The sequence below is a fragment of the Bos grunniens genome, chromosome 9 (genome assembly GCF_055505025.1).
Source record: "Bos grunniens cultivar Pamir isolate PY7600 chromosome 9, Bosgru_T2T1.0, whole genome shotgun sequence".
Lineage (NCBI taxonomy): Eukaryota > Metazoa > Chordata > Mammalia > Artiodactyla > Bovidae > Bos > Bos grunniens.
The window spans coordinates 75,619,449-75,633,973 of NC_141173.1; the positions used below are offsets into that span (position 1 = coordinate 75,619,449).

Sequence of the window (14,525 nt, forward strand, 5' to 3'; positions counted from 1 at the left end):
ACTCAGACAACTCCACCAGTTCATGCTCCAACAAAACCAATTACCACTATGCCAAAAGCAACAAAGTATTGCATAACAGGTCTGCAGGAATCTGGCTTTTCTCATTTTTATTTATACGGGACAAACAGAAGTAAATGCAACTAATTTGGTTTGAAATGGGCAAGAGTTGGTTTCTCATAAACTTCTGTAAACACTTAACCAGGGGCTCTTGACTCTGAAAAAGTCTCATTTCTAAATGCCAGGCATGGGCATTATGATGGCAATGTCCAAACTGAAGGAAGCCACTGTAACCTCAAGAACATGTGATGAACAGAGATCTCAGGAAAAGTCATTAAAAAATGAATTCCCATAATCTCACCATGTTAGTATTGGCTGCTGCTGCTGCTAAGTCGCCTCAATGGTGTCCAACTCTTTGCGACCCCATGGACTGCAGCCCACCAGGCTCCTCCGTCCATGGGATTTTCCAGGCAAGAGTACTGGAGTGGGGTGCTATTGCCTTCTTTAGTATTAGCTAGAGGACCCGATCCAGTAGACAATACATGTGTTTTCAACACATCTAAAGAGAGAGTAGTTCCTGGTATACCAAGAAACCCCATAAAAATCATCCTCTAACGTAAACCATCAGCTCCCCCAGCTGGAGAGGACCTCCAACCTCCCTTCTATCCTTACCTTGACTCTGGTCTACAATCACACTTATCTCCCAGTCACCGTATTTTAAGTAGGTGACAAGTACAGAGTCCATGAAGCTTTTGTTGCAAATCTTTTTGTAATGAAGATAGTGAGTCTGAAGAAGGCTGAGCATTTTTATCAACAGAAGGGTGCTTGAAGTTCTTTGCATTTTTAAATCATGACTATAAGTCCTATCCAAGACATTCAGGCTCTAGAAAAATGTTTTCTAAGTAAACAAAACCAAGGAGACTTACCTCACACCCCTGACAGAAGAAGCACTAAAATTCCACTCATGTATACCTTTCTAGAACACAAGGGAAAAACAACAACAAAGGTTGAGTCATCTGAATGGAAATAACGTAACAGCAATTTAATTGTTAATAATATACTGAGTAAATTTTCCTAGGCCATAATTCTGCAAGGATAAACTATTTAGATGGAAACTGTAGTTCATTCTCAAGCCACAAGGGTGATGCTTACTTAAAAATTTCTGTACTCCAACAAAACAGCTTCCAAGAGAATCTAGGAGAATTAGTCTCATTAAATTCTAAAACTTGATTTTTAGCAGATTAACCTATTAACTGCCGTGCCTTCATCTTTAGAGTAAAAACCTCCTGATCCAAGGAATTTAATTACTACAGTTGAGTGATATTTCTTTTCTGAGAAAGAAAAACATTAATTTGAATAAAATCTCTGCAAGATTTTAAAGATAATTACTTATGAATTATCTTTAGTTGTACTTCCTAATTAAAATGGTGCTTCTATTTCTTCAGAAAATAGTACAGCAAGTAGGTATGCGTATGTATGTGTTTAGTTGCTCAGTCATGTCTGACTTTGCAGCCCCATAGACTTAGCACGCCAGGCCCCTCTGTCCATGGAATTCTCTAGGCCAGAACAGTGGAGTGGGTAGCCATGCCTTCCTCCAGGGGATCTTCCTAACCCAGGAATCAAACTCAAAGGTCTCCCACATTGCAGGCAGGTTCTTTACAGTCTGAACCACCAGGGAAGCCCATGTATGTGTAAAGACACATGTATATAGTGTCCAGCGTTGCTATAAAGTGTGACCTAATTTATGAAAAATTCAATATGCTAATAAGGTTTGAACATAAGAAATCTGATGACATTTTAAAAGCATGAATGATCTGCAGGGCCAAGATGAAAATTAAATGTGGGAATTTATTTCTTGAGTTTATTACTAAAGCTGAGTTAAAATCAGTATTAAATTAATATGTATCAAACTTTAAAAAGTGACAAGATAGATGGCATTCCCTATAAAATATTTTATATTCCCTATAAAAATATTATTGTCAACAATATAGAAGTAACAACATAAATATTTTTATGGAAATAAAGCAGTTGATAAATGTGTCTAAACTGATCAAGTATTGTATTGTAGTCAACTCTGATTGCAGTTTAATTCTGTAAATGTAAAAGAACCAGAGAAACAAGCTTTTACCCACCCACTTAAAATACTGCCAGAGGCTGAGGTCTTGGCTGGGCTAGTGAAGTGAGTAATGAAGCCTGAGACTCTGAGGTGGTCCAGAACTTTCCTTTGGGCCAAAGCAACTCGAACAGCCACAATTCATCTCCACAACACCTAGTCCTCTGCTAGGACCATGCATCTTAAAAACAGATCCTTTCAAACTCGGAGCTGATTTACTAAAAAACTACTTTCAGTGCACATCTGTCAGGTAACGGGGATGTGACCTGAGTTAACACAGAGCAAATGTTGCTGTATGTGAGGCCCAGAGAGGGAGGAGACCACAGAAAGGTACTCCTGGAACTCAGCTTTCTTAACCAGAGTACAGAGGGACTTAAATTAAAATAGCAGCCGGTAGCTTCAGCTGGTAATTTGGAAAGTGGCTTCTAAATCCTGTTGGCCTCAGGTGACCTTCTAAAAATATGTGAGCCAAGAGCTGCAGCTGTTACCTGCACACTCCTTGCACACAATGCAGCCTTATCCTCAGAGCCTGCAACTGAGCTGCTTTCTAAGGCCAAGCCTCAGATCACGACAGGGGCGCTCAGTGCAGAGCCAGCTGAGCAGAGTTCAACCTGCGATGGAACACAGAGACTGATGAACACCGGCCAGGCAACTCTGGTAAAATCTATCCTCCATCAGCCCCCTTCTGGGAGCAGCCAAAGAGAGATTTCCCAGATTTCCTGGGCTAGTTTTATAGGAAAAAAGTAGAGCATTTCCAGAATGTTAGATTCCTGGAAGGCTGTGAGTGCTGCCAGGGAATGTTCCATTTCAGTGGTGCAAAGCCCAGGGCCCAAGATGGGAGTGATGTGGGATGAGGAGTCCTCTCTCTTCACCTCCCTTGCTACTGGAACTCACCACACAGAGGCGCTGCTGAGCCATAAAGCCAACATGTAAGGTAAACGTTTCCTGGCTCCTCTGGGAGTCTGGGGAAAAGGGCAGCGCAGAGGCAGTGCTGGAGCGACAATTAATTCCCTAAAGCCCCAAACCAACACTCAACCTAATCTGCACAAGCACCATTTTCTTGGAAATGGTTAGCCTCAGATCCTGTGCCCCAGCTAGGGCAAGGCTGAAGACAAAGTGTTTAATACTGAGCTAACATGGCAACTTCCCTGGTGGATCAGCTGGTAAAGAATCCGCCTGCAACGTGGGAGACCTGGGCTCGATGCCTGGGTTGGGAAGATCCCCTGGAGAAGGGTAAGGCTACTCACTCTAGTGCTCTGGCCTGGAGAACTCCATGGACTGTGTAGTCCATGGGGTCGCAAGATCGGACACGATTGAGTAACATTTTTTTTTTTTTTTAACATGGCAGCAATTCCACTGTGGCAGACACTGTTGTTTCCCCAGGTGACAGCCATTCCCTTCCGTCTTTGCTACGAAAAAGTGTTTGTTGGTCAGGCGCAGGTGGCAATGTTTAGAGATGGTGAAACAGATTCCCTGGATTAGCCATGGTAAATCCATCTCCCTTGCTGGTGACTGGTTTAGGCATGGACACGTGATGCAACTTTTGGTCCCAGGGAATGGCCCTGACCTTCTTTGCATGCTGTCTGTATGGAGTGATGCTCGGTGCTGCTATTTAAGACCATGAGAGAAAAAAACAAGAGCACATAGAGAAGCCGACCAGAAATCTGACACTGCTAAGCCACTGAAAGTAGCCCCCAATGATCCACCTCAGAAGTTCTTGTAATATGAGACAATGTTTCCTTATTATTTAAGCCATTTTTAGTTGAGAGTTTTGTAGTCAAAAACTTGCTTGATGGGTGAGAGCATCATATTATCAAAATACAGAACCTATGGTAAATACATCCCCCTAATACATGTCCTGGGTCTCCACTGAGTAGCCACTGGTTGGAACTGGACTGAGGGAAGTGGGGTGACACTTAGTTCTCCGCTGGGACCCTGCCCCAGATAGACCAGGAGTGCTTAGCTTCGAATTTCAAAGGATGGGAATTCTAAATAACAATGATTTTAAATATCTTGCAAATAACTTCTCTCTTCCACAATCTAGGTTTTTCTTTCATGTACACATGCAGACTTTCTTCAAGCACTAACTTTTTAAAGCAGCAACCAGGGAGAACTATTAAAAGACTGGGACTTCAATTAATTCGCCCCTGACCACAGAGTCCCTGAAGTCTTGGGACTTGGTATAATGATCTTAAAGTTTTGAAAGTAGCAATATAAAGTATACACTAGCTCATATAACCATTCACCCCACATTTTAGAATGAAAATACTGGGAGAAGAAGTAAAGGAGTAAATAAAATCAACAAAAAGCAACACTAGGTTGTACTATTTTTAGAAGGAAAAATTTAAACATTTTATGACACCCTTCCAAGAAAAATCTACTTCCTATTTAACATTAAAACCTATTAAACCTGTTGCTTATCTGTTATTTAACTATAGTTATTACAGTTGCTTAAAACTAGTAAAATAATAAAGTAGTCTTCATTGCTTGTCCTCATTCCAATTGTATCACTTCTATTTAAAACAATAGAGTGGTAATGAATACAGTGGTAATGAATACACTATGGACAGAACTAGGGATAATGAATATACATACTTACGTATAGAACAACAAATATTGACATCAATTTAAAATGGAAACAGATCCATTTTTTAAAAGTTTAAATTTTTAACAAGGGACATTTTTAACACTGAAGGTAATAAGCAGTGAGGACAAGGCAAATGTAATATTTCTTGATCAAAATATAGTAAAAATGGAAGCAGGACAATTCACAGCCTATGCCTAACTACGTAAGGCACTGATTTATATCCTAATATATTTATTTATTAGCATAACATAAAAATTGTCTCTACAGTTGTCACAAACATAAAAGAATCAACACAAGGCTAACTGTATTGAACACAGAACCTCCAGAAAAAGAAAAATAGTGACAACTGGAAATAGTATTCATTTTCCAAAAATTCCTGGCTTACTTTCTGTTCTTTTTCTGTCTTCCAAATAACTTCTGGCTCTCTACTCTTCTTTGGGACTTGCTAATCGCTCATTCCTTTAGCCCCGGTCTGTCCTGTTTCTACGTGTCCTTGTATAACCCTGCTCTTTCTAATCAAGCTTTTGAAAATCTCCTCTCCCCGATAACAATTTTCATGTCTCTAACCTTTTAAATTTTGTAGTTTCAACTGGATGACTACTCTACGTCTGCTTATGAGAACATGTATGCATATACCTTAAAACAATGTAAAGAAAACACTTTACATTGCTGGTAAGGGATTCGCCTGCAATGCAGGAGTTCAGTTCAGTTGTTCAGTCGTGTCCGACTCTTTTCGACCCCGTGGACTGCAGCACACCAGGCTTCCCTGTCCATTGCCAACTCCTGGAGTTTACTCAAACTCATGTCCATTGAGTTGGTAATGGAGACCTGGGTTCAATCCCTGGGTTGGGAAGATCCCCTGGAGGAGGGCACAGCAACCCACGCCAGTATTCTTGCCTGGAAAATCCCCATAGACAGAGGAGCCTGGTGGGCTCCAGTCCATGGGGTCGCAAAGAGGACATGACTGAGCAACTAAGCACAGCACAAATAAAACACTGTGCTTTATAAAAACAAGGTTAATAAGATGTATATAGATAGTTATATTAGTTATGATCAATTTTGTCATGATGGCATGACTCCAAGTGGAGTACAGATTGGAGGTTCCAAGGATCCCTTCCTTGGGTTCAATTAATTTACTAGAGCAGCTCACAGAACTCAGAGAAACATTTTACTTACTAGATTACCAGCTTATTATACATGGATATGATTAAGAAACAATCAGATGGAAGAGATGCACAGGGCAAGATATGGAGAAAGGTCTTGAAACTTTCATGCCTTTTCCACATACACCCCTCTTTCCAAATCCCCAAGTATTCACCAACCCAGAAGTTCTCTGAACCCCATCCTTTTGGGTTTTTCTGGAGGCTTCATTACGTAGGCATGTTTGATTAAATCATTGGTCATTGGTCAATGATTCAACCTCCAGCCTTCCTCCCCTCCCAGAGATCAGGATATGGGAATGAAAGTTCCAATCCTCCAAACTCCTGGTTGGTTCCCCTGGCGATCAGGCCCCATCCTTAGGTGTTTTCAGGGTACCACCTCAGTAACATAACAAAAGTCATCTTTATGACTCTCAGCATTCAGGAAATTCCAAGGGTTTTAGGAACTCTGTGCCAGAAATAGGGACCAGATCAAAAACATATTTACTATAAACTGCAATATCACAATTCCCTAATATAACACAAACAACCTCCCAAGTAATTGCTGCCAAAAATAAATAAATAAATAAATAAAAGTATTATTTTTTTTAAAATGGTGCCATTTTGAGTGCCCTTTGGATGGCTATGCCATCTATAATAAAAATCCAAACAGCAGAATTATACTTTATTGAGTGAAATCCAAAACCAAAATTTAACCAATTTTATATTATCAAATACATCTATGCCAAAATAAATACACAGGAAGCTACTTCTTCTAAACTAATACAGACATTTGCTGGAATATACAAATGCCAGAAGGTATAAAATCTTTCACTACTAATGCTCTTGTCTTAATAACTGCACAATTTACCTTGTCATCAGGAAGCACGTGCCAAATAGATATTGTCTTCTCCTCAACTTCATTGTTGATAGACAAATATGAAGGTTGATAGATTTTGGTTGGTTCTAATATTAATACCTTCAAAACATAAGGCAAAGAAACTAGTATTATTGACTTAAGATTTAAGCCATTTAGAGTTGTTATAACAACCCTGCACTGACACAAGAGATTAACAGATAAGGTTTAGTCCAAAGCTGGAGTAAGACTATTTTAACTTCAGATTCTTGCTATCCTATGAGGCCTCTGAGCAATTCATGGTATTAAACAGTTACCATAAGTTACAATAATGCATCACCTTTCATTGCTAAGGAAACTGGAAATAAATTTTTGAAGTCCTTATGTTGGTTTGCCTATCCCCAGGGAATCTACTTGGAGAAGGCAATGGCAACCCACTCCAGTACTCTTCCCTGGAAAATCCCATGGATGGAGGAGCCTGGTAGGCTGCAGCCCATGGGATCACTAAGAGTCGGACACGACTGAGCGACTTCACTTTCACTTTTCACTTTCATGCACTGGAGAAGGAAATGGCAACCCACTCCAGTGTTCTTGCCTGGAGAATCCCAGGGACGGGGGAGCCTGGTGGGCTGCCGTCTGTGGGGTCGCACAGAGTCAGACACGACTGAAGCAACTTAGCAGCAGCAGCAGCAGCAGCAGGGAATCTACTAATGCTATATATATATATATTATATAATTATATATATATATATTAATATATATTAAATATATATTTATATTAGTATATAAATAAATTATATATATTTATATATATAAATAAATAAAGTTTTATCTATATATATATAAAGCTTTTATTTTATTTATAATCAATACAGAATCTATTTCTCTTTTTTTAGTTTTTTTATTTTAATTTTTTATTGAAGTATAGTTGATTTACAATGCTTCAGGTGTATAGTAAAGTGATTCAGTTATACATATTCTTTTCCCATAATCTATTTCTATAAATGTAAATGTGTCAAAGAAAGGCAGAATGTGGTAAAAGAACAAATAATTCTATGTACATAAGATTCCATATATAGACTATCACATGCTTGTTTTAGATTTTTTTGTGGCCACACCTTATCAGAAAGATGTAGTAGTATGGTTTTCATACCCTTGTAAATGGATTGACAAAAGATTTTGATTAGTATTGCAAGAGTTTTATGTATGAGCCAAAGAAATGGACATAATTGTATGAAATAATAAAAATGCTTTTGCAGCCTCAAACTAGTACCTTCAATAATGATATATTTAGCTTTGTGAGAGAAAAAGAGAGAAATAAAACTAGCTCCTACTTCGGAGAGTATCTAAGGATATATGACAAGTGGGATGAGAGTCTCCATCAAAGGGCTGGACAATGTTTACATTATTACTAACATATCATATTAGGAGCAAATAGCACCGAAACACCACACCTACATTGATTCCAAAGGTGCTACAGATATTAACTTTTTGTACAGACACTTAAAGGCACCTATTCAGCTCAAATTTCCTGTGTGGTCTTAAGCAGGAATATTTGGGGAGAAAATAAAATACCAGAGAAAATGGAACAGTTTTTATTCAAGTTAAGGTACAGAGAATTAGAAAAAGAGGATGAGAACGACAATATTTTCTTTAATCAAGGGTAAAAAATCCTTAAGGGCATAAAGAATTCTTGGTCAGGCTCTGGTGATGAAAATAAGCATATGCCACAAATAAACACACAGCAAAGAGCTCGCTGGGGAACACAGCCTGATGCAGAAACGTGCTGGGCGAATCAAGGTCCAAATTCCTATCAACAGAGAACTAAGTGGCACTGATTAATAATGAAAATCATTACCTTTCAATCTTAGCTTGGTAAAAACAGTGCTTTCAAATGTGAGTATCCCAGTGTTTGTGAAATTAAAATAAATAATAGGGAATAAAATGGTTTCCCAAAACAGCACTCAAGACTCCACTGAGGACTAGAACTTTCCTTGTCCTCTAAAGAAGTGAGCATGCTATCTAACGTTAGAAAAGCACGGCACAGGTTATCACCTGTCTTCTTAAATGACGGCGTTATTGTTGTCTCAAATAGTTCTAACAGATAAAATCTGAACTATGAATTACCTATCTTGAGATTAGGAAAAAAAAACTGGTTGCAATTATTATTGTCTAATGATTGCTTCAATAGTATGTGAATTGAGAACTTCCAGATGTTCAAGCTGGATTTAGAAAAGGCAGAGGAACCAGAGATCAAATTGCCAACATCAGGTGGATCACAGAAAAGGCAAGAAAATTCCAGAAAAACATTTATTTCTGCTTCATTGACTACGCTAAAGCCTTTGACTGTGTGGATCACAACGAACTGTGGAAAATTCTTAAAGAGATGGGACTACCAGACCACCTGACCTGCCATCTGAGAAACCTGTATGCAGGTCAAGAAGCAACAGTTAGAACCGAATACAAACAATGGACTGGTTCCAAATTGGGATAGGAGTATGTCGAGGCTGCATATTGTCACCCTGCTTGTTTAACTTATATGCAGAGTACCTCAAGGGAAATGCTGAGATGGATGAATCACAAACTGAACTCAAGATTGCCAGGAGAAATAACAACCTCAGGTACGCAGATGACACCACCCTTATGGCAGAAAGTGAAGAGGAACTAAAGAGCCTCTTGATGAAAGTGAAAGAGGACAGTGAAAAAGCTGGTTTAAAACCCAACATTCAAAAAATGAAGATCATGGCATCCGGTCCCAACACTTCACGGCAAATAGATGGGGAAACAATGGAAACAGTGACAGACTTTATTTTCTTGGGCTCCAAAATCACTGCAGACGCTGAATGCAGCCATGAAATTAAAAGACACTTGCTCCTTGGAAGAAAAGCTATGACAAACCTACACAATGTATTAAAAGCAGGGACACTACTTTGCTGACAAACGATGCTGACAAACGTTTGTATAGTCAAAGCTATGGTTTTTCCAGTGGTCATGTATGGATGTGAGAGTTGGACCACAACGAAGGCTGAGCACCAAAGAATTGATGCTTTTGAACTGTGGTGTTGGAGAAGACTCTTGAGAGTCCCTTGCAGTTCACCGCAAGGAGATCCAACCAGTCAATCCTAAAGGATATCAACCTTGAATATTCATAGGAAGGACTGATGCTGAAGTTGAAGCTCCAATATTTTGGCCACTCTTCTTCAGCTCATTAGAAAAGACCCTGATTCTGGGAAAGATTGAAGGCAGGAGAAGGGGACAACAGAGGATGAGATGGTTGGACACCATCACTGACTCAATGGACGTGAGTTTGAGCAAGCTCTGGGAGATGGTAAAGGACAGGGAAGCCTGGCATGCTGCAGCCCATGGGACTGCAGAGTTGGACATGACTGAGTGAATGAACAACAACAAACGCTTGCTGAGCCCTTTGACCTGCTATTGAAATGGCAAAACATGAGGAGATTTGTAGCATGCCTTGTGGATGTCACAGAAAGGCTGATTAAAGACAAGGAAAAGGATGCAATTTGATGAAACCAGCTAAATACAACTCGCTTGGGAGTATACGTATTCTTGCTTTAAGTGTCTTGTCTTTTCTACCAGTTAACATGATAATTAACTACTAAATTCTGAAGTATAAAGGAAGACAGCAAGGCCTGTAGACCCTAAGAGGAGACAGTAAGCAGACGTACATACTAAGCTCCTATAGAAACTGTGAAAGTACCACTTCCTCTTCCTCTCTCCTGACATTATCTGATGGCTTGATGGTCTCCTAACTTTTCCAAGTAGGAAGGAAAGAAAACGTACACTGAAGAGAGGTGAGGAAAAAGAATGAATCAAACTGAACCCAAATAATACTAAATGATGGGATTCTTCATTTTCCAAAGAAACTTTGGTCTGTTTTCGTTTGCCTAGAGTCATTGCTATTTCTTGGAAGCATGAGATGGATATGATAGTGAGATAAATGAAACCTATTAAATAATATTTTCTAATATAAGCTACCTGGTCAAACCCATTTCCAATGAAGAATAAGGTAATCACCCCTATCAAGACCTAATGCAGCCTTCACAAGTGTGGGTTATAGAAGATGCTACTCTAAGGACATAAACAGTTACAGTGACTGACATAGAACCACAGGTTCTAGAAGCTTGCCTTTCTCTACGCAATAGAAGGTGGGTAACACACTCCATGGTTGCAGGGAGGGGCTGGGTGAGAAAGGGCAGTGAGTGAAACAGAATGAATGGGACTGGAACTGGCATCCTAAACGGTAGCATCCAGTTGGCTCAGGAGATTACTGTTTTTGAAAGAAGGCAGTTATGAATTGTCTATCCTTTCATTGTTCAAGAGCAGTTAAAAATCTGGATTATGACCATTTTTCTGTTTCTTTTGCTTATTCAGTTTGTGGGAGTTGTTTTGTTTGTGTGTGTTGGTTTTTGCATATTGGGTGCATTGATCCTTTTGCAGCATTAGTGTTAAATATTCTCTTCCTTTCTAGCATTTGCCATATTTAGGGTGGGTTTTTTTTTTAAGATGACCAAAAACTTGAACTTTTAATTGAATCAAATTGGTTAATATTTGCCTGTGGAGCTTATAGGTCCCTTTTTTGCTTAAGAGAGCCTCTCTTTCCTGGAGTATACACCTATATTCTAGCTTCCCTGGTGGCTTAGGCGGTAAAGAATCTGCCCGCAATGCAGGAGACCTGGGTTCAGCCCCTGGGCTGGGAAGATCCCCTCGAGAAGGGAATGGCTACCCACTCCAGTATACTTGACTGGAGAAGTCTAGGGACAGAGAGGCCTGGTAGGCTACAGTCTATGGGGTTGCAAAGAGTTGGACATGACTGAACAACTAACACACACACACACACACACACACACACACACACACGTATATTCTCCTAAATTCTCTCTCACTATTTTCCGGGTTGTTTTTTTTTTTTTTTTTTTTTAACATTCAATTATGACAAACTTTAATTCATATTAAAGTGATTTAAATTAGCTCAGAATTGCTAATATAAGTGGTTTCCTCTCATGGCCAACTTTCTTAGTCCATCAAGTCAACAGTTGATTAAATACTTCAGTTTTGTGCTGTCTTCTTTCACTACCACATTTACTATCATCAAAGTACCAGCTAAAGGCCAGCTGCCAGCCCATTCTGAGAGAAGTATTTTCCTAGGCTACACATTATCCAGGATAGAAAACAGAGTGAAGTGTTATAGTTTGAAAGCCTTTTCAACGAAAGATCCTGCTGAGCTATGGCTTCCTCTGGAAGCAAGAGCAAAGGAAGTGTGTTAATGCCAGGGATAGATTTAATTAAATGAAACATTTGATCCTACCAACGAGCACTAGAAAACAAGATTTTATAAAAAGAATTATGAGTTGTCATCACCACTGAGTATGAAGAATTGAGACTAACAGAGCTCAAACAGATTTCTGGCATCACTTTGACGTGGGAAGAGGTCTGTGTATACAGTCAGTTGCCAGTAAGTCTTGAATTGGGTGCTAAAGCTACAGTGCTTTGGATGATTTTCCAAGAATTATCAGGATGGGTGTGGAACCAGCTAAGGTGGACAATATATTTTTAAAGTGTGTGTATGTGTGTTATACATTTAAATATCTCAATCTGATAGAAACTAGGCATAATGAGTTGCAGACCAGAACCTATGAAGTATCACTTCCCATCCTCTAGAGCAGCAGTCCCCAACCTTTTAGGCACCAGCGACCAATTTCATGGAAGACACATTTTCCATGGATGAAGTGGCAGGCCGGGGGGTGGTGGTGGTGGGGAGCTTTCAGGATGATTCAAGTATATTTACATCTATTGTGCACTTTATTTCTATGATTATTACATCAGCTCCACCTCATATCACCAGGCATTAGATCCCAGAGGTTGGGGATCCCTGCTCTAAAGCACTGTAGAAAGCGACACTTCATCTAACTCTGACCCACATGGGTAGTAAGCGGTAGTGATGGAGTAACAATGCAGGTGAGCCTGACACTTTTCACCACAATAACGTTGACAATATTGACGGTGATAATGTCAACAAAACTGCACTATGAATTAAAAGCACCCATTCATCTGATCTGAAGATATCTTGACTTCTTGAGCTAAGAGATAATCTTTTCCTGGGAAAGCACACATTACAACTTATCAAAGGAAACCACCAAGGCTCATGGCAAAAACATGAAAACGTATCTTCTTTCTCTGACTGTGACAGTTATTTTTTAAAGTAAGCTAAAGCACACCAATTTGTAGAAAATAAGTATTTTAACCAGATGACCATCTTCACTTGCTGTGCATGAAAAAGAGCACATTAATACTGTTACAGTCACAAGTGCAAGATGTTCTTTAAATAAAGGGAACAAAACATAAACGTCCTCAGAGTTAAGTGAAGAGTACTTACTGGAAACCTAACTACAGTGACATCTGTCTTTGTGGCCTCGACCAGGAAATCCATCCAGAAGTCCACAAGTTCCTGTTTGGCCACAGGCTGTTCCGAAGTCAGTTTCACAAAATGCTTATATATCAAAATTGTCTCTACGATAGACTTGAGGTACCTAAAAATTAAACGATATAAAACTTGTAATAGGCAAATTTAGAACTACCTATTCCCACATATCCCAGTCTTACTCTGTAAACGTGATTTAAACATGGCATTAATAATTACACAAGCCAAGTCACCAAATTTCATTTTTTGTTACATGTCATACACTATCACATTATCTCATTTAAAACTCACAAAAATGCAATAAAGTAGGCCATTTCCCCCCATTTTAAAGATGAGGAAACTAAGGCTTAGACAGCTTACATAACGTGGACTGAACAAAACATCTACTTAAAACATGACTTTTACAGTAAAGCCTAGTGATTTCTCTGGTAATCCAGTGGCTAAGACACTGCACTTCCAATGCAGGGGGCCCAATAAATAAACAATAATAAATATCTTAAAATTTAAAAAAATAAATAAAGTGATGCCTATATTCTACTCAATAAAGTGTTAATGCATTTGCTTTAAAATATCTTCCTTTCTAAATAGACCCATCATAAGAAATATTATTTTGCTCTGAAGTAACTCAGCTCCTATGCATCATATGAACATCCTTAAATTGCAAGACAGATGTTGCCTCGAAGGAAAAAGTCAAGAAAATATGAGGAGTAAGATAATTATAGGAGATAATGGGCATGCAAGCACTTTGTAAACGATAAACTACACACATGGAATTAACATTAAATTAATGGGAACAGAACATTGTTTTGTGGTTGCTGTCACTACTGCACAAAACAATGCCTGTTTTCTTGTTAACAAAGGCCAAGAGACCTCTAATTGAAACTTTGTATCTGCGCTCCAGCCTCCTCCTCAACCATCATTGGGATGGTCCTCATAAAGAAACAACCAATTTGACCGCATGGGATATGTGTGCATTTATTGGTTCATTTATTTTCATGTCATTCGCTGAATGCCTGCTGTCAGCGTGCTACTGACAGTACAACCCTGTCCTCAAGCTGCACGCAGGGCCAAGGAGACAGAAATGTAAAAGGTGCTGAGCACCATGAAATAAATGCCCATGGAGCTTTAACTCACAGAGAGAAAACTGCCAAAAGTCATAAAGTAGTCAGTAGAAATATGACTAAACACGGAAGAAGAAAGGTTCAGGAGACAAGTGGATCACACACAGAAGTCTATGTAACAACATCCACCACCTTCTGTCTGGCTGTGGGGAAGGGTCTTAAGCTGGCGTGGGATTTAGGTATAGACATGACCCGCGAATGCTCCCCAGGTGGAGGAGAGGACTGGAAGACGATGCTCATCGTGTGTTGAGACACAGCAGCAAGAAGCCAGAA

General features: G+C 39.4%; 1 protein-coding gene across 1 annotated transcript in view; it reads right to left on the minus strand.

The window, feature by feature from the left end:
* Positions 1-14,525, minus strand: part of MAP3K5 (mitogen-activated protein kinase kinase kinase 5) — a 231,858-nt gene that overhangs the window by 79,594 nt on the left and 137,739 nt on the right. The window contains exons 10-12 of the mRNA XM_086318002.1: positions 13,087-13,240; positions 6,708-6,815; positions 924-973 (exon numbers count right to left, since the gene is read on the minus strand). Coding sequence (XP_086174128.1) covers positions 924-973; positions 6,708-6,815; positions 13,087-13,240 — 312 coding nt within the window. The remainder of the gene's footprint in view (positions 1-923; positions 974-6,707; positions 6,816-13,086; positions 13,241-14,525) is intronic.